The 20,756-nt window shown below is 39.3% G+C and overlaps 1 protein-coding gene across 1 annotated transcript in view; it reads left to right on the top strand.

Moving 5' to 3' along the window:
- The window catches only part of dcc (DCC netrin 1 receptor), a 270,121-nt gene that overhangs the window by 135,086 nt on the left and 114,279 nt on the right, over positions 1-20,756 (top strand). Inside the window, exons 8-12 of the mRNA XM_020601173.1 lie at positions 5,262-5,278; positions 6,531-6,690; positions 13,992-14,146; positions 14,724-14,872; positions 14,995-15,133. Of these exons, the coding sequence (XP_020456829.1) occupies positions 5,262-5,278; positions 6,531-6,690; positions 13,992-14,146; positions 14,724-14,872; positions 14,995-15,133 (620 nt within the window). The remainder of the gene's footprint in view (positions 1-5,261; positions 5,279-6,530; positions 6,691-13,991; positions 14,147-14,723; positions 14,873-14,994; positions 15,134-20,756) is intronic.

Below are 20,756 nucleotides of genomic sequence, written 5' to 3'. Positions count from 1 at the left end.
CATCCTCTGCATAAATAGAGGTTAAAAAATAAAGGGAGAAAAGGGGTGGGGGAGGGAGGGATGTAGAGAATATAGGCAGAGAGAGGAGAGAGATTTATTTAGCATCTGGTCCACATAAGTTCTCCATGTATTTATACTGCTTATGTATTGTGCACTACAGAAAGTATACATGTCAGTATATATAAGGAAAGTATAAGTTCTACCCTTTTATTTTAATATGTATTTTCATATGTGCAACAGAAGCTAATAAGATAATTTTATGTACTTTGTGATACTGTGATATTACATATTTTAATTTAGCTGTAGATACCCTAGCATACAGCAACAGAGGGCAGATACAGTGAACAGACAAAATAGTACAATTTGCAGTGGTTGGCAGCAGCAGTAGCAGCAGATAGCAGCAGACACTAAGAACAGTTTACAGCAGCAGTTAGATGTTAATGTCAAGCTGTAGCAGTTTGTAGTGGCAGGAGCTGCCAGCAAAGCCAGTAGCATGATGATACGGTTATGATCTTTGAGGGGACTGAACTTCAGCTGAAGGAATTTTTTCAGCTCTTTAATGAGAATGTTGACAACTTATCTTTTACAGTGGGCTGCGGTTCTGGCAGAACTAACATTTTGAATCTTTGGGTGATTAAATGAATGGAGAGTAAAACCGATAGACAGAAATTCACTCCTTAAGGTAGATAGTTGCCATCCATTATTAAAACTAAAAAATGTACTCTCATGGTTGACAAATTTGTAGGCTTAAAAGGATTTGCAAAAAATAAAAAGACTAAAAGTAACTTTAAGAACAAAGAATATACAGATAAATATACTGAGAAAGCAAATAAAAAACTGACAGAAAACAAAGAGTGGAGTTATGAAATATATTAGTTTCAGAAGGTATATCATACTATTCACATACTACAGACAGATGAATCTCTAAAACATCTCTACATACAAAATAAGCTGACACTTTATAATCTAAAAATATTCCATCATAACCAAAACCAGATCCTTTACAAACTAATACTGCATTAGTCCCTAATGGAAATAACAAATATGGAATTGTGCACGATGTAACAGTACAGTCAGACAAACTTGGTTCAGTCATCCACATGCTGGTAACAAAATGCAAATCAGGGGAGGGATTTCATCTCAAACACAAGGTGCCATCTATTTGTTAGCATGCTTTTGTGCAAAAGGATATATAGGGAATTAAAGAATTGCAGAACATAAAAGTAGTATAAAATGTAAAAAGGAGATCTTTCCAGTTGTAGCACATTTCATGAAAATGAACCTTCTTGTCTCTTCACCAAAATATGTAGGAAATGAAAAGCGATGCTTGAGTTATTTAGATTATTAGGTGGGTTAAATATACTAGAGCTTGGAAGGATGCATGAAATTGAGAATTAACAACTATACTCTCACAGATGAGTTGGATGGGAAGGATCTATTGTATTTATTGGAGAAAAATGTGAAATGTAACTACTGATGTGTTATTTTTGGATCTTTTTTCTTGTAATTTGTATATTTTTGATATCAAAGGACATTATAAATTTAACATGTTTTAAAGAGAAGGCATTGATAGATAAAAAACACTGCTTAACATCCAGTACTAACAGAAATGCATGACATGTCGTGATAGATAAAAAACACTGCTTAACATCTAGTACTAACAGAAATGCATGACATGTCATTACGGTGTGTTAATTGTGGCCCAAATTTGACAGTGAATAGGAGTGAACGCTCACGCTAAATTTGACAGTGAATAGGAGTGAACGCTCAGGCTAAAAAGGTAAACAAAAAACAGTCTTCTTCCCGTGGGTGTCTATGTCCAGATTGTCCCCCGTAATGTTTGGTCAATACAGCACCTTTGCCGGATCATGTCACTGTCCAGTGGGGTGAAAGTTGAACCAGATCCAACTTTGTCGTCACACAGGGTTGCATTGCTTTGCCAGAGCCCACTGCGGTGCTGGTGCTGGCTGTGGTGGATGCAGTCTCCCATAGAAATTAATGGGGAATCCTTTGAAACTCAGTCTGAACATGGAACATGGCCTTAGGGTGGTAACTCTAACCCTTCACACACCGCTGGTCTCCTGCTGCTTATACCACAACACTTAGTTTGTAAAAACATGCTTAAGAGCGAAGCTAGTAAATATTTTTGTAGTACTTCTTTTTGGTGTTGCACTTTGTAGGTGGTCCATGAGCAACCATCTCACAGTGGCTGCACATATGATATTTCATCAAAACAACTCTTTTTGATGAAAATGAGGTAGCTCATTGCCTGTCTACCTTACTACAGTAAAGAGGCATCATGTGTGTTTTAATAACATTACACTATGATTTATTGATCTGGAAACATTTCACCCTAGAATTGGTTTTATGTACACTCGGATATTTTTTCAGGCTGGAAAGTAACCATTTAGACTCAGAACATCTGGTTGGTCTATTCCAGTAATGTGTAGGCTTATTTGGAAATTTATTGTTGTTGTTTACTGTTATTGCTGTTGTCTCGAATATTCTAATAGTGGAATTGAAAACTAAATGCCTACCCAATGAGCACTTATCCAGATAGCTGAATATTTGGGTCCAGTCCTAATAGTGTCTGTCAGCCTCCAACCTGGATTAACTCTCTGCCTTGTTTACAGTCCACTAGCTTCTAGGACTTTAACAGAAATCTCACACCTGTGCTGTTGACTCAGACGCTGTAAAAAGTTATGGCTGTGTGGAGCTTTTGGGGCGATATTTTTAACATATATATGGATCTGATGTTTCTTAAAGAAAAAGCATGTCTCCCAGTGCAACGGTGGGTTTCACTGATGTGTTTGTAATTGTTTTTGAACAATGGTCTATGGCACAGACAAATAACACAGTCCTGGTTGGAAACTGCGAGTAGAGACAATTCATTGTTGGTTTTAGCCTTTGTATGGGGAGTGTTTGAAATACTGTTAATATAGAAAATGGCCCATCTTATTTTTTAATATAATATTCTCTTGTAAATTTTGTAATAACTAGAATTAAGGTGTTTTTGAAAAGAATGATCCTAATGTATTGTACAGTTTTTATGGTGACAGACTGATCACATGATTGTGTATAGGAGGCCAGAAACAGCCTCGTCCACCCTGATTAAGGCCTCATGGCCAAACATGTTTGGCAAATAAAAGCTTGATATAGTGGAGAAAAGTAAAGCAACGTGTTTTGATGTTGATGGATTTGTTTGAGGCCCACACTTATCTGACCTCGCTGTATGTGTGCTCTCAAAAGATAAAAAAGAAATGAAGACCATAAAACTGTATTCAGATTTGGAGCCACTGTTGTGTACATTTTTGAACTATATATGTATTTTAATAACACACAAACACATGCACACAAATTGATTTCTTGACCGTAAAAACCTCAGAGCTGAAAACAAACTCTCCTAAAGATCATTCAGGCAGCAGAAACAATATAAATGCAGAGCAGCTTGTAGAAAGTGGACACAGTGATGGAAAAAACATGGCGACTGTGTGTGTGTGGACGTGTGTGGGTGCAGGTATCATCTGTCATCAGGCGGACTGCAGTGTAATTTTCAGCACTTATTCAGATTGTTTTCCAGATCTTCTTCTATGGTGTCTGACTCTATTATTTAGACTACCCGTCTATTTTCAGCAAAGAGTGACGCTTTACTGCTCAGCACCGGCTTGGCTCTTTTGGCTGGGTCATCGAACAGGAACAAATCCGCCCTTCACACCCAGAAATCACATCTCACAGAAACGTGAGGAGGTGTATTAACACTCGTCTGCTTCCTTGTATCATTCCAATCTTTCCTTTCCTCCTCTTTCTATCTTTTTTACTCCATCTCATTCTCTGTCTTCTCCTTCCTTTCTCCCTGTTTTTGTTCTTTCTTCTCCTTCTCGTCCCCGTTCTTCTTGTCTCTTCTTTTCTTCCAGTCTCCTCTTTCTTCTATTTTGCAATCCTCATTCTTTGCTTTTATCTTATTTTTTCTATTTCCCCATTTTTATTATCTTTCCATCACTTTCTTCATCATATTCTCATTCTTTAGTTTTTCTCGCAGTTTCCTCCTTTCTTTTTTCTTCAGCTGTCTTATATTTTCCCTATCCTCTGTCCTTCACTACGATCACTTTTTTATATTTCCATCCTTTGTCTTCTTTTTTCCTTTCTTTTTTGCTTTTTACTTCCTCCATCTTCTTCTGTTTTCTCCTCTCCCCATCTTTTTTATTTTCATCATATCATAAAGTGTGACCTGTGTGTGTGTGTGTGTGTGTGTGCACATGTGTGTGTTCAGTGAAGCTTTATTGACATGTACAGACTGACAAAAGCTTTTAAAGATTATGTGCAGAGTAACAACCTTTTGACCCCAGGGATAAATTGGATTCTTCTCAACTTATGATGAAGGAGAGGAAAGGAGGAGTTGTGAGGACATTTAAAGATGTCTATTTGGTTTTAGATGATTAGTTTTTAGTTGAGATTTTTATGTTTTGGTGAAAGATGAGATCTTCCCATGATATCACGAGAGCGGTTTCGTACACACACACACACACACACACACACACACAGATACATACCACAGCTCCTGAGTTTTATTTCTTTTTTTATTCTTGAAGCAGTGATTTGAGGGCAACATTGCACTGTGAGTGTGTTTATCTGTGTGTTTGAGTTTTATACAATGTGAGTGAGGACATTTTTTAAAAGTGAAGACACTTTGGGCAGTCCTCACAGCTTCAAAGGGCTGTTTGAGGGTTAAAGGATAAGGCCAGTCATTTTCTATATTAACAGTGTTTTCAACACTACACATAAAGAAACTAAAACTGACAGTCAGCAGCCATTTGTTAATTTGCGTCAGGTGGCACCTGGACTTGTTGACAAGCTCTGCCCATATAATTTCAGTGTAGCAAAATACTAATATGATGTGTAAATAGAAATGCCCCTAATGATATGTCATTATCCAGAGAAAGGATCCAGATACAAATTATTTGTTAAAATTGGTTCAAAGATTCAGGAGTTGTAGCTCATGTGTCTCTCTTTTTTGTCTTATGGGGCTTTTAAACAGAATACAACAGCAGCACTGCTGCGCTCTGAAATTCATTATTTTCAATGGTTTGTCACTGTGATGAGCAAAGTGCATGTGCAGAGTAGTGTGCCACTCAGCAAGCTTGCACACACACAGTGCTCAAATTTCAACCTAGTTGAGCTAGGATGTTACCCATGAGGCCAGTAGAAACGAGACATCCAGCCAAAGGCCCTGGGATCAGCACTGGGCTGTGAAGCAAATCCAGTATAGTGGCCAAACCTTGTTACTACAACTCCTACATTCATCATGTGATGCACACTGGTCCATCCATGCAACCATCCATCATCTATACCGCTTATCCTGAAGAGGGTTGGGGGGGGCTGGTACCAATCACAGCTGTCTTTGGGCGGGAGGCGGAGTACATCTCTTGCCAGTCTATTGGAGACACTACACACACTCACTCCTAGGGTCAATTTAGAGTCACCAACCTAAGCTGCATGTCTTTGGACTATGGGAGGAAACTGGAGTACCCAGAGAAAACCCACACAGGCACAGGGAGAGCATACAAAATCCGCACAGAAAGGCCTTGGGTCAGCCAGGGGCTCAAACCCAGAACCTTCTTGCTGTGAGGCGTCACAATGCCACCCTGGCACACTGACCCAAAAACATTTTTCCTCATAGAAACTCATTGGAAAAGGAGTGGCTGCAAAATGATCCCATGCTAAAGCTTGCTTCTTAGCACAGGACGCATATTGTTCCATCTTTGTTGCTGACCGGGAGCTTCCAAGCAAGCAGGAGCGACAGTGATGTAGTCACACTAAAAATTTTAAAAACACTGCCTGAAAACTGCTCTGAAACCAGCAGCTAGCTTAGCACGAGTCAGTTTCTATCTGAAAGCCCCTTTATTTGGGAAATGTGTTCATCACTTGCTCACATTCTGCCTCAAGATGGAGAACTGACCAAATGCTGTATGAGTGTAACGCCACTATAAATCTAGTTATTTCACCCATTATATCAAATTCTGAAAATAACTAAATTCTTATTATTGAAAATATCTATTTGAAATGTGAATCCACCAAAGATGAGTTGTTGGTCTTTAGTAAGAAACACTATTCTGAGCTGTGATGTAACATTAGAGCAGGTGTCCCTCTGAGTTTCAGATGCTGTTGATTGATAATGATACTTTTTCTTCTTGCCTGTGATCTTCTTTACCACTCTTCTTTCTTTTTTTCTTCCTTCTTGTCTCTTCCATATATTTTTGTTCTGTATCTGCTCATCTCATTGGTCATTTGCTCCTTTTGTTTACTTTGCTCCGCTTCCTTTGCTCCCCTCCTGCATCTCTCCTCCACCTCCTTCTCTCGGCCTTGTCCCTGCCTCTCCTCCCTTCCTCCTTCCCTCTCCCCTGAACTCTTAACAGAAGCCACGCCCACTCAGTATAGGCCTGCCCACACTCCTCCTCCTTCTCCTCGTCACCCTGCTTCTGCTCCTTCTGGCATCCCTTTGACTTACTCCTCCTCCTCTGATCCCCCACCAGTGTCCCCCAGCCCAGGCGTTGCCCTCCCTTCTGCCCCTCGCGACCTGGTCCCTGTCCTAGTGTCCAGTCGATTTGTTCGACTCAGCTGGCGCCCCCCAGAGGAGACCGGAGGAGCGGTGCAGACCTATGGCATTTATTACTCCCAAGACGGCGTGGAGAGGTAAGCACTGCTTTTGTTTTTGTTTCTGCTTGGCCTGATATAGTTTCTGAATTCTTCCCAATCTGAGGTTCCAGCGTGTTTATCTTGTCTCAGAAGACACTTTCCTCTTGAGGTGATGTATGCAACCAGTGAGGAGAGGCCACAAATAGAGTTACTGTTGTTTCTAAGGTTTTATAGAAGCCAGAACAGTTGTTCAATAGTTACATAAAAACTATGAAACTGGCTTCAGAAAGTTAGATGAATGCATTATTTATATTTATACCTGAACCCATGTTGTGACCTTTATAACTATATAAGCCAATGTGTTAACTCACAGCATTATGACTGACTTGACCTGCCTGTACCATGTTACCTGCTTTCACATTTTATTTTGTGCACCTATGTGGATTCAGTGTAAATGTGCCAGTATCACCTTGCACCCCACTGTACTCTATTACATGTTTTGTCGGTCAACTTCGGCTGTTCCCGTTAGGCGTCGTCACAGCGAATCGCCACACTGACGATGTTTGAATTTTGGCACGTGTTTTACGCTGGATGCCCTTTCTGATCCCCAACCCTGAATCGAACCCGGGCCACAGCAGTGAGAGCGCTGAATCCTAGCCACTAGTCCATCAGGGACCCACAGTAATCTATTACATGTTAACATCAGGAATTGAATATATTAGTCAACTAAAAAGTACATAAGGATCACAAAAATAATATCTAAAACTATTTGGGAAAATGTATCCAAGGTAAATGTACTCTGTGAAGTGGATATATACAGCAACATACCTAAAAATACACCACATATACGATGTGATTATTAATGTTCAAGAGCCATTTTACTCTGGCATTAAGAAGCTTCATGCTGCTGACTTATACAGGGACAACGGACAGATGCATTAGAGTTGTATACTAACAGTAATACAATGCTTCTTTTCCTTGATCACAGCTCTGCTGCACACAGTCTTTTGGAACATTTAGTAGAAAAAGCACTGCTTTGACATATTGGCAAGTCCCCTGCTGATGTTAAAAGGTAACCTCTGACAGTCGAGGCTGCAGCTGAAGGCTTTCTCATCCAGGCTTTTAAGCTTTGTTACCTTGGGGACAAACAGGCCGGCTGCGCTTTAGGGCTTCTGAACAGAACGCTGGACAAAAGAACCACAGAGGTTTCGTCATGGCACGATACGACAGAGAGATACTGTCAGTCCTAATGACTTACAGGAACAGAGGCATAGGTTCTGTCAGTTCGAATGACTTAGAGTAAAATACAGAGATAGGCTTTGTCGGCATTAATAACTTGCAGAAAATGAGAGTGTAGAGAGAGAGGGAAGTAGGGAGACAGAGAGAAAACAATGAAAGATTACAAAAGTAAAGAAGATGGCAAAGAGGGAGTGCCAGGATGTTATTTTTTGTCAGTTATAATGACTTCCAGAAAATACATTGACAGAAAAAAATAGACCAAGAGAAAGGAAATATATAAGGAAGGAAAGAAGGAAATGCAAAATGAAAAACTGGTTTTTCACTTTCTTTATTTAAACATTTGGACATGTTGTAGTATACCATACAATACAATGTACTGTATTGCTATCTTCTGAAGACAGTGTATTTTCAAATTTAATTACTTTGTATATCAGTGGTACCTATCACAGGCCAAATTGTTTTAATGGAAGTTTAATGCAATTTGAAATTTGGAGTTGAATTAGTTTTTTTTTTGTTTTACATAGAAATAATATCACTGAATCAAACAGAACACATACAAGACTGGCTTTACAAGGTTTATTCAATTGATGAATGACTTTTTTTATTCAACCTGTGCAGTCAATAATACACAATTAAATGTGCCAAAAAATGGGAGAGCATTCATATGGAAGCTCAGTATTCGAGTTAAATGATGTTTACCCATTATTTGGCCCCAAAGAGGGGGGCGTCAGGCCATAAATCTTCAGAGCCCCACAATAAGCAACACCATTTTTCAGACCTAACCTACCCTTAACACAAAGCATCCCTGAACCCTATCTTCAGCCAAGCAAAGAGCAGATATGTGGCTTGACACACAGTACACACAGTATCTGCATTGTATTTGCTCAGGATAAGTAATGGCCAGCCCAACTGGCATGTAATGGTGGTCACCTCTGAGAGCTGGGTCCGCTCAGTTGTCCAACCATTGACACTGTTCTTCCAAGACTGTCTAACAGAAGAAGACTATTAACAATTCCAAGTGAGTCTGTAGCTGTATTATCACCAACACCAATACAAGTTCTGTGTAGGTGTAGGAGTGAAGCCAAGTCTACAGGGTCATCAGGTGGGCACCCTCACACTAACTGGTGTTTCACTGAGTTGGGTCCACAACACCAAGAAGGTTCAATAGTGTGAATATTTGAACATTTCAAATAGCTTACCAGATAACTAGCCAGACTTCTGCTTCCTTTTATCAGAAAACCACACTGTCCTCTTATGTTAGTTTACTTCAGCTTAACATCCATAATCCTCACATGTGTTGCCATTTATAAATCACTTATCTATTTTTTATTGCATCCACACACTTTTCTGCTCCAGAACCTTGCTGTGCTATCAGCTAGATTTCTAATTACCTATCTTAGGCTTCGACAGCTGACTTGGCCACAAATCTCCTACAACCAACCTCCATGGGGTGGACTTTAACTTTCCAGCCACACTCCTTTAGCTCCATGGCTAATTCTGTGTATTTCAATTTCTTCCTCTCATAAGATGTATCTACAGCACCCTCCCACGGAACTGTAAGCTCGACAAAATGCACAGGCCGCTGTGCTTCTGACCACAGCACAGGGCCTGGACCAAGGTTAGCGCTGACTATTTCATCAGGAACTATGAGATGATTCCCTAAATCTACTATCATTTGCCAAGCTCCCCCTGCCTTTAGCTAGCCTGCATCCTGCCTATTCAAAATTACTTGCTTTTTGCCTTTTTCACCTTCATAAAAAAATAAAATCCCTTTTTGTTTCTTATTCTCTTCTATTGAGTTTTCCTATAAACCAAATGTATACAATTACACCAAGCAGTGCCACTCATGGCAGCAGCTACAGGGCAGTGTACACCAACAACAATAGCAGATGAAGTTATTGTTCAGCAGTTGATGCTCTTTGATAAAATTCAAATAAGAAAACATTCTTAGAAATATACTCTGTCAGTCCACTCAGATGCACAGCTGCATACAGAACCTACAGGAAGTTATTTTTAACCTTTTACACGATAAAGTGTCACAGCTGTTGGTTAACCACATCCTCTGTCTTTGTGGATTTTAGGAGTGTAGACCAGCTGCATACAGAACCTACAGGAAGTTGTTTTTAACCTTTTACACGATAAAGTGCCACAGCTGTTGGTTAACCACGTCCTCTGTCTTTGTGGATTTTACCACCATAGTTTACCACCATTACTTTGATGCTGAAGAAAACTTGATGAATATAAGGCAAAATTTGATGTTATAAGGAGCATCCAACATGTGAGAATAATTTAGTTAAATTGGCAAACTATTCAAGGAATTTTACAAATCAAAAAAATTAATTCATTGTTCATGGATTATTTTGTGCTAATGCCATGATCAGCTGCACTCTTGAAGATGTTGATGTTGATGCTGATGTTGATATGGTATTACAAGTGAGAATAGGGTATAACAGAAAGACAGAGACAGAGGGCAGAGAAGGTTACACAAACACAAAAAGCCGTGAGAAGTCTTTGCTATCCTACTTCCAAACTGAGAAGAAATTACATGAAGGACCAGAAAGATGAGAAGCAATGAGTGAAAATTGAAGCAGTGAGAGAAGTGTTTCTCTCTGTGGGTTATTTGTTTTAGAGAAGGCTGAAGGACCTCAGAATATGGCCTTTGAAGGGCAAATAGAGTTCCCACTGTGTGACAGAAACAGACCCGCTCGTTGACTCCACATCCAGCACAGCATCTCTGTATTTTACTCAGCAACTCAGAGGAAAATATGAATTCATAAACCCTGAGAACTCCACTTACCTTTTGTATTTTCTTTAATCTTTATGTCTCACTGCTGCTACGGCAGATATTGGTTGATTTGCTGCTCAGTATGTCTGTCCAACACTTTGGTCAAAAGACCTGGACATGTAGCAGCCAGACTGGTGTGAAATATACTGTGGACATCTGTGGTCTGCAGAAACTATTTGAGAAAATCATCCTAAAAATTCATTACATTTTTAGACTAAACCAAATAGTGACCAAGACATCTATTAATTTGTACTTTCAATTGCAGTAAATAACTCAAAGTTGGCTGAAGCTCAAACCTTTACGAAGTCATCAGTGGGATTTGTGCATGCATTAAGTGGTTTTTCACTTGAAACCCTATAAAAACAGACTTAGTTACAAAGCAAAAGTTAAGGGGTTTACAGTACCTTCATATTGCTTTTCTCCATTTCCTGATGCACGGCTTGTTTATGATTGTAGTAGGTAAATGTAGTAGTGTCTGAAGTTGAAGCACAAACTCCCGAGGACAGGAGGACACAGACAGACTGATGTGTCTGCTAATAGAGCTACTGTATCTTGGTCAGATAATGAATACTCACATCTCTGAAAATGTCAGAACCAGTTTCTAAATTGGCATCACTTGGATAGACTGACCACATATTCTCAATCTAAGTGGTTACTTCCTTCCTAAACAAACATCGAAACTCAATAAAGTGGCATAATACCAGTCCTTGAAACCTCTGCCATCACCATCTAGTATCAAGATTATCCTGACTGGCTTTCACCTGGCTGTCGCTGCATGGAGTAGATCTTTCCCCAGCTCAGGGGTGTCACCCCATTGTGCTCCATCAGGCCCTGTCTCACACAGCAGGATGTACTGATTGACAGCACTTGGTTTCCATTGACTGTCAATGGGCAGCTGTCACTAACCCAGGGTTTTGTCTCCATATGTGCTTGGCAGTACAGTCGTGCACTTTGGCCACAAGGGGGCTCACATACAGTCAGGAGCCTTTCCAGCACAAACAATCATGAAGAATCCTTTAAAAAGTTCCTGTAGCCAAATTATGACACGGATCAGCATCAAAATGTAATCAACTGTCCTGTGCCCCCTACCTTACTTCTTCAAAAAAAATCTTCAAAATCCATTCATTACTTCAAGTTATGCTGTTGAAACCAACAAACACCGGCAAAACATTATCACTGCCCTTGGTGGAGGTAATAAAAAAAATAATTCATTCAATATAATCATGTTCAAAGGGTTGTGGCATGAATTAATAGCGTTTTAAACCATGACAATTTCCACTACAAATGACATTTTGTCAGACCTGTAACTTTTATAAAGTAAAAGCCATTTTGTTGTTGCACTATAATTGAAAAATTAAGGTAATTTTAAAACACCAATTTGGAGATGTTCTAATGGTTTTGGTTAATTTTAAGGGGTTTTTACCTTTAATCTGTACAAAAACAAACTAATTAAGAAAAATGTGTTCCTATTTAACAGTCTGTTATGATTCTGGCAGGTTTGAACTTTGCCCCGACTCGCATGTCAACATCACATTGACTACTGAATAGCTAACTTCAGCCTGCCCAGTGTTTGTTGTGTCTTGTTGTTTTTTTTTCTCTCCCCTCTATCCACTCACGCCCACTGTTTGAGGCAGAAGGCCGCCCACCAAGAGCCGAGGTCTGTCTGGGGTTTCTTCTGTTAAAGGGAGTTTTTCCTCCCCACTGTTGCCAAGTGTTTGCTCAAGGGGGATTTGTTGGGTTTTTCCTATATAATAATAATAATAGTAAGGTCTACTTTACTTTGTAAGATGTCCTGAGATTACTTTTGTTGTGATTTAGCGCTATACAAATAAAACTGAATTGAACTGAATTGAATAAAAGTACAAGTTTGGAGTTGCTGGATGATATATTTTTTTCTCTTCTGATGAAGCTAGGCTGGTAGTTCTCTCCTGTTTCTTGGTCCTTGTGCTAAGCTAGGCTGAATACATCCGGACCTGTGTCAGTACTGGATGATGAAACTCCACCTGAGGTTCTGAAAATATTTCCTGGCAAACAATAGCCAGGCATAGAGATTGTCTGCAGCTTCTTGAAGTCTTTTTTATCATAGTCATGTTGTCATGTTCAGTACCATCCTCCCTGCACAGAGACCAAAACCTTTGCTTGCTGATTGTATGTGGAAACACTCAGATAAACATTCTGGATGGATGAGTAAACTGCAATTCTTCAATTAGTCATATCAAAAGACTTGTCCCTTGTAAAAAAAAAAAAAAAAAAGTTGCTGCTGTTGTTCATGCTGTGGAGTTGTTTCCATTATACCTGCCAGGAGCACTATTCCAGCGGGTACAGGGACAAACCCATTGTATGGGTCATTTAGGCTGGAGGACTTGTTGTACAGCAGGTACCTGTATCACCCCCTAAACCCACCATTTTCACATTGATTGAGCAGTAACTGATTTTTCCTCTTTGTTTACTGCTCATTTTAAAAGTAGTCTTTCACTCCCTAGTAGCATTTATTTATGTAGTGCAAACATCATTTTTCTACACTTTTTTAAATTATTTTTACAGTTTTCATCCTCCCCTCTGTCTATATTAAGGCTCATTTATCTTTTGTTGTTTGTGTGTGCATGTGTATTTGTTTCTCACTGGATAAATTCAAAAGCAGTGACTGCACTGAAAATCAATGTGAGAAAGATTCTTCATTGCAGGCAATTTTTAAATCAGTTTTCATCAAAATGGAGCAAAATAAAGTTTTCTTTAAAAAAAATTTTTTCAAAATGCCTTCAAATGACAATCATTCAAAAAAAATGTTTTCACTGTCAGCTTCTGAGAGGTGAACTGAGGATGCTGCAGTGGAAACATGCTATAGCACTGCAGCTGTCTCTTCAGTTATTTGGGAGTTAGTTGAGAATAGCAAGGCTGCAGAGGTGCTGTAATCTGAGGATTAGCTGTAGTCACTGAGGGATTATACAGATTACAAATGATTACAACTCTGATGATCTGCACTGTTACAAACTGGATTCTATTTTAAATGCAGTGATTAAAGTATCACCTCCATGTTTAAAAAGTGTGGCTTGGTTTTATAATAAGTTAAATTAACAGAAAAATGTTCTGTAACTGTGCCCTGATGAAATTTTTATTCAATTAAATGAGCTCAAGCAAATTAAATAAATACCAGTGAATAAAAATCATAATAATAATATTATTCTTTTGTTTGCTACATTTGTGTGTAATTTTAAATTTTAATTAAACATTTGAAAGTTAGGTTTAACATGTACAGTACGTATATCTGTACTAATACAAAAAACATTTAGAGCAAAAATTGTTAAGTATAATACATTTTGTTTTCCTATTTCAGGGAGCGGTCAGTGAACGTGTCAGAGCCCGAGTCTTTGGAGCTGACAGTCTCCAACCTGAAACCGGAGGAGAGGTACAGCTTCAGAGTCGTCGCTTACAATGACGTGGGACCAGGAGAGAGCTCCACTTCCCTGAGGATCACCACCAAACCTGACCGTATGACACAAGCACACACACAGTTCCCTGCAGTTATTATACTAAAGACATGGAGAGACACTCAGGCTAGACACAGACATTAAGAAACAAGCTATAGCCTAGCAACATTATGGCTGCAAAAAGGAGCACCACACTGGTTTTACACCGAAAGTTCAATTTACACATCACAGGGAGTAGAGATGAGCTTGTGAAAAATATTAAGTTTCTAAGTGTGAAAAAATAATCCTGATCATTTCATCTTGTAGGATCCATGCCTTCTAGGGACTTTTTTCACATTAGAGGCTCAAAAACAGGATATCTTGGTCGTTGCTGTTTCAGTGTTAACCGGTTTTATGTTTTTTTGTGAGTACCTGAACGTGATGGGAATCCAGCACTAAATCACTAGAGTAACATGGCAGGTTCACACTGTTCACGCTGCAGGGATGCACTTCACTGGACTCTACTGGAGATATAAGAATTTTGGGAACTAAAATCAGGCTGTTCATTTTAGTAATGTTGGTAGATGTAGCAGGAGTAATAGTAACTATATTTGTAAGTGTATATGTGTGTGAGTAGTGTGTTTTCTCTGTCTCTACAGTGCAGGTTCCCAACAGGGTGGAGTCCGTCCGAGCTGAGGCTTTGTCTCCCACCTCTGTCCAGGTGAGCTGGGAGGCTCCCAGCCAACCAAACGGCCCCATCCTGGGCTATAGACTGCTGTGGACTGAGAGCCCTTCTGGCAAGGAGCAGGTCAGCACCATCTGAGATGTAGCACTACTCAGAGCATGAGTTGTTATGAGGAGGTTATTTAAATGTAACAAATAATTATCTTGGATTTCGGAGGTGTAATCAGTCTGTGTGTCTGTGTTCAGAATGTAGAGGTGAACGGACTGAACTACAAGATGGAGGGACTCAATAAGTTCACAGAGTACACAGTCCAGGTGTTAGCAATCAATCGCTATGGACCGAGTGCTGCGTCAGAGGCTGTTGGCGTCAGTACCCAATCAGACAGTGAGTTGTACCTCTACATCTTTGGCTTGGTTTGACTAGCTGCTGCCTGTAAATGTCTGAAATTTCAGCACAGAACTTCTAGTTTCAATTCAGTGCAGCTGTTCAGCTTGCCCCCAGGTCCTCCTAACAGGTTAATCTGACCACAGTGTAATTACTTGAGCAATTTCAGGTTTTTTTTTAACAGTTCTCTTTACTTTCTGCTTGTCCTACCAGATCACAATGACCTTTTCTCTGTTACTGATGGCCCCTTGCTTTCCACTCCACAATAATGAAGTAAATATTTTGTTTGAGCAATACTGAGGTTCTCAGTTCAATATGCCATTACTATTACTATTTAATGTTTTTGAACTTTTTAAAATAAAAAAAATTAGACTAGTAGGGTTGTGGTTATAATGCTACTTTAACTTCCTGACACTTTTTTGCAGTCTTACTTTTATAATAGAAATACTGGTGAAGTATAGATTATTATACACAGTTTATTTTAACCATCCAGTATATGAGCATTTTTCTTCCAACCATCATGTCATGTCAGGGTTACTTTAGATCATATAGCTACACCACAGGATATGACATACTGGAGCTGAGGTTCAAATGTCAAAGAAAAGGTCAATGCAGTCAGCGATCATTATTCTGACAGACTATTTCTACACCAGATATCCACAAAAACAGAAAGTTAAAGACAATAACAGTTTACAAAAAACACACATCTTCCCAAACACCAAGGGCATGATGTCAGTCCTGCTTACATTACACTGAGAGCAATGGTAGCTCTCTCCTGAAAATCCTTGTTTGTTTAAATGAGAACATCCTCACTGAATATAATCCATGTTTATACAAACTGAGTTCCACTAAAGATATAATTGTTTAAAATATTGCATGTAATTACGCAAAATATTTTAATAAAATCAATACAAAACTCTATAAATCAAAAGCAACTAAAAAAAGAACCAAATCAAAAGCTGTTGATATTTCAAAATGTATGGGATTTGGAAGAGGACCTGAGAGTGTTTTTGATGTTGGCAGCCTGACTGGTTTGAACTGGTCCCAGTTTGAAGCTTTGCAGTCATTCAGCTGTGACCAGAGAGCTGCTGGACCAGGTGTTGCCTATTACCTCATACTGTGTGTATGTGTGTGTGTGTGTGTGACAGGGAGAGCGAGAGGCCATTAGTTTGGTTGAACGAGAAGGAAATATCGAAATAAGAGCTGGGCAACAGCAACACACACTTTAGCCCATTTTCAGTAATACACACTCTCACAGACATGAACTCTCATAAGGCTCTCCCTCGCTCTCTTGCTGTCAATAGTTTCATTAATGGACTTGGGAGTCTTTAATTAAGCCAGGTGATGGGGAGTCATTTTAACTTCTCTGGCACAGTAATCGAGTCCACACACATGCACACACACACAAAGAGGTAGCTTATGTATTTCAGTTTGCTGTATAGTGGGGGGCTCAACATAGTGAGAAACAGAAAAACAGTAATGTGGAAATGCATTAATGATTAAAAAAAAAAAATCTAGAGAACAAAACATGAGCAGAATCCAGTGTACATGTTGGAAATTATATACTAATTAATACACAGTAGTCAACAAAGCAGCTAAATGTTTGAGAGTACTAATTGATAATAGAAAGAATATGTGATATAACTGTAAACAAAGAAAAATGGAGAAAGGTGTTCTTCTAAAAGATGAACGAGCAGAGCATGCACTAGTTTGAAAGATAGACACATAATCCAAAACATACCACTTACAGGCCCAAAATCATGTTTGAACTTTTCTTTAAGGGTAACGTCACTTTTATTTAGGGCTACGTATCAAATTTCGATACTTTTGTGGCACCGACTGGATTGCTTAGATCTTGTGAAGTGTTCTGTCATATCGCATCAGTGTCAGTGAGCCAATAAGCATGCAACATGCTTGTGGCAACATGCAATAGCATGCTTATTACAGCGGCCAGAGATGGGGCTCTTGTCAAGTGTGTGTTGTTGAATGGCTTGACTACAGTGTTGTGTTGCATAGAAAGTATAACCGCTTACAAATATACAAACCTGACCAGGCAGTCACCACCCTTAAAGCACTTGTAAAATCTTGTTTTAATGCATTTGAGGTGTCTTCTTCTCCCTATTCTGGTGTACCAAGCAACGGTTTGTTCAGTACTGCCACTGGGTTCTCAGTGTCACTGGCCCATTTGATTCCTCCCAAACCATTTATTGATATTATGTTAACATACAACTTCAAGTTGTGGTAAATAGGTTTATTTTTTATGTTATAAAGCTGCTTGGAGTAGAAAAATGCTAAGGTGCTGAATCATAAAACTAGAGTCGAAATACATTGAGGTAAATGGGATATAATTTTTTTATGTTAGGAAATGTCTTTGAGCATGTATAAATGCCGAGAAGCTGAAAAAAAAACATTAAAGATTTGTAATCTAATTGTAATGTAATTTTCTTTTTGTTACAATGGATTTTATAAAATTGGTATAGAAAAAAGTATCATTCAAGAACCAGTATCGAAGTCAAGGTATCGGTACCTGTTCCTGTTTGAACAATAAGCAGCCCTACTTGTATTTATGTGCATTTTCAACAATAGCATATATAACCTGGCTGGAAAGGTTGGAAATTTATAGAATCGTACAATTGAAGTGGAAAGTCGGTGTAAGAGTAAAAGAATTATTAAAAGAAAAAGGGACGAAGTGCAACTGAAAAACACTTACAACAGTAAATCCACCGCACTTATGAGATGAAAACATCAGATCTGTGTGGAAGAATAAGGAGTCTATATGCTGCTCTTACAATGAAGTCATCTTATTGTGCATTCTTTTATTAGTACATGAATGGAGAGTTAGCACCGTCAACTGTTTAACTTACATAAAAATAGTGGATTCACTTCGTTTGAAAACTTTTTTGGATATGTGGTTAAAAGCTGTGCTAAATTTGTTTAGAAACCTGCACTATATTTACATCAATAACATTTCTTTTCTGAATAGAACATCAGCTCCTACTTCAACATGCAGGTGCTGACTTGTAACCAGATGGGAATAGTGCTGCTAATAAACTTCCACACATAAACAGTGAGAGAGAATGGAAGCATCTGTCCAGCTGTAACCAAGCCATAAAAATGACCTGAAACATGCAAACATTCACATGCACAGATGCAGAGTAGCTGCATTGTGAATCTCCCAGCTGCATCTCAATGATAACAATGACTTGTGGCTAATTGAATCCACAATAAAACTCACACACACACAAACACGCACACACACACAATGAGCAGCTGAATCAATAGATACGCTGCTGACAGTTAATCAGGCATCTGCTTGGACAGACGCAGTGTTCATTCAGACTGAAACACTTTGATTCTCAATTTGAACATCACAGTCTGAGTTTCTCATCTGCTGCTTCTTCTTCTTCTTCTCCTTCAGCTGGCTTTTCACTATCATTCTATCCATCCCCTTCCTCCTGTTGTTTGTCTTTTTCTTCACCATAGCCCTGTTTTTGTTTTTATTTTTCATGTTCTGTGCTGTTATTATTTATGCATGATTGATCTGTTTTATGCTTTTTGCTTGTGTCCTTTTGTGTTCTTTGCTTTCACTCCCTGCATCTTCCATCTTCTTTATTTACTTTTTTATCTTTGTTTTTCTTTGTCTTGCACTGTATGTAGTTTTTCATTTTATTCTTTTTCTTTGCTGTGTTTTTTTAAACTGGGTTTTCTGCTCCATCTTTGTTTTCTTTTTCTTTCTTCTCTCCATCATCTTCTCCTTTGTCTTAGTTTTTTCTTGCTGAGGTGCTCATGAAGAGTCATAATGTTTGTGCAGTACACATATACAGGCATTTTAGCAAACATTGTTTAATTCTAGGTGAAGTAAAGACCCAGGAGTGTTGTACACCTTAAGACTTGTTTGCAGGAAGAATGAGACACAATGACATCTGACACACTTAATCGCTTGGTGTTCTCAGTCCCTAAATGTCTTTTAAGTGTTGTGAAAAGGCATGGCAACATCACACCATGGTAAATGCTTTACTATCCCAACTTTTTCACTCATCATCATAAGACAGGGACAGAGAGACATGTTTTGACTGTGGGTGACAGCAGTGGGTACCGTGCATCATCTCTTCACTACTTGAGAGGACACTCAAAGGGGAAATTAAAGGTCCCTTTGTGGTACAAGTCAATTTCAGCCTCAATCCCAGTGTGGGACCATATGCCGCCCACTCCTTCAGTGAAAGAACCCCCAGTGAGATCTTCAAGTGCCTTCTTTAGAAGGAGGAGATTGTTCCTCCTCTGCTTCATGTGCTATGTGTGGCAGGCCATCACCAGGCTCAGGCTGTCCTGCTGCATGTGTGGGAATGGCCGGTGCTGCTCCTTTCCTTTCTGTTTCACTGGGGTTCTGTCAAAGGCAGCAGTGGTAGAAAAAACTTCCTAAATGTCTCATCTTGTTTCTTTTCACAAAAGCTACAGAGCAACACAGGCAAGCTCTGCACACAATCACACTCACTCTCTCATACACACAACTTTAAGTTACCTGAACAAATTACACACACACACACACACACACACACTTCACTGGTTCCGTTGAACTCTGGTGAAAAAAATGCTGCTACATGCCTAACGTGGCCAAGCAGGTGGCTGGAGCGGCTTACCTTGCAACCTGCTTGTGGTGCAGGGTTTAAGTTCATGTGTGGGGACAGTCCAGCTTCTCGTTCTGAGCTTTGTCTGTAATGACAGCGATGCCATTAATATACAACACCTCAGCTATGTTGACTCCAGTGTGTGACGTGAAAAGGACAAAACTTCATTTCCCATTTGCTGGTCCTGACATGAGCTGTTACAGTATAGTTTTGAGGAGCTCATGAAATCCACCCATCCTTGGCTGTTCAGATGGACTGCTTCTTTGAAGCTGGTACAGAGCTGTGCGACTAAAGCATGGCTGTGATGGAATGGTAGGCTATATTTGGCTTTATGTGTGTTTACTAATGTTCAAAATCCATCTGTTACCGACCACATAAAACTGCCTTGCTCTTTGACTATGAATTCACTGATGCCCACTTATTTCTCAAATTGTTTTGAGGAAGTGAGGCTTCTATCAGAGTCCTTCAGCCTGGTTAAAGCTTTTTCTTCACAGTAGGTTGTGATCAGTGGTGATGTGCCAAATGGCCTCTCGTGCTTGCTGTATTTCCTGCATTGTAGTTGACCGTTGAGTGGCAGTATTTGCAGATTATTTTGAATTTGTCAGTTTCCTTGCCACACATCAGCTCTCAAATGTAAAGATGCTATTTCAGTTTCAAACTTTATTTTGTCACCATGTTGATCTACAGTAGTGGCATTCCTTCATCCAAAAAAAGAGGCCACTTATAAGCTGTAGGCACAGAAACTTTAGTCTGATGCAAATAACAGGACATGTAATCTGGTTTTAAAATTTTTAATTACATTGTGTCACATGGTAGAAAAATGATATTATAAGCTCTGTTTCATGTACAAAGCCTCTTCCGGCTCTTTTAAACCAGGAACTCACAAAAGACGAAGTAGACCACTTTAGATTTTATAAAAAATAACCGTACTGGTTTATTCAGAGGATCACAGGTAAAATTAACATTACACGTCCAGATCTCTCCCACCACCAACCTGC

The sequence above is a fragment of the Monopterus albus genome, unplaced genomic scaffold (assembly GCF_001952655.1).
Source record: "Monopterus albus unplaced genomic scaffold, M_albus_1.0 scaffold50.1, whole genome shotgun sequence".
NCBI lineage: Eukaryota > Metazoa > Chordata > Actinopteri > Synbranchiformes > Synbranchidae > Monopterus > Monopterus albus.
This window is presented reverse-complemented; position numbering and strand designations above follow the sequence as displayed.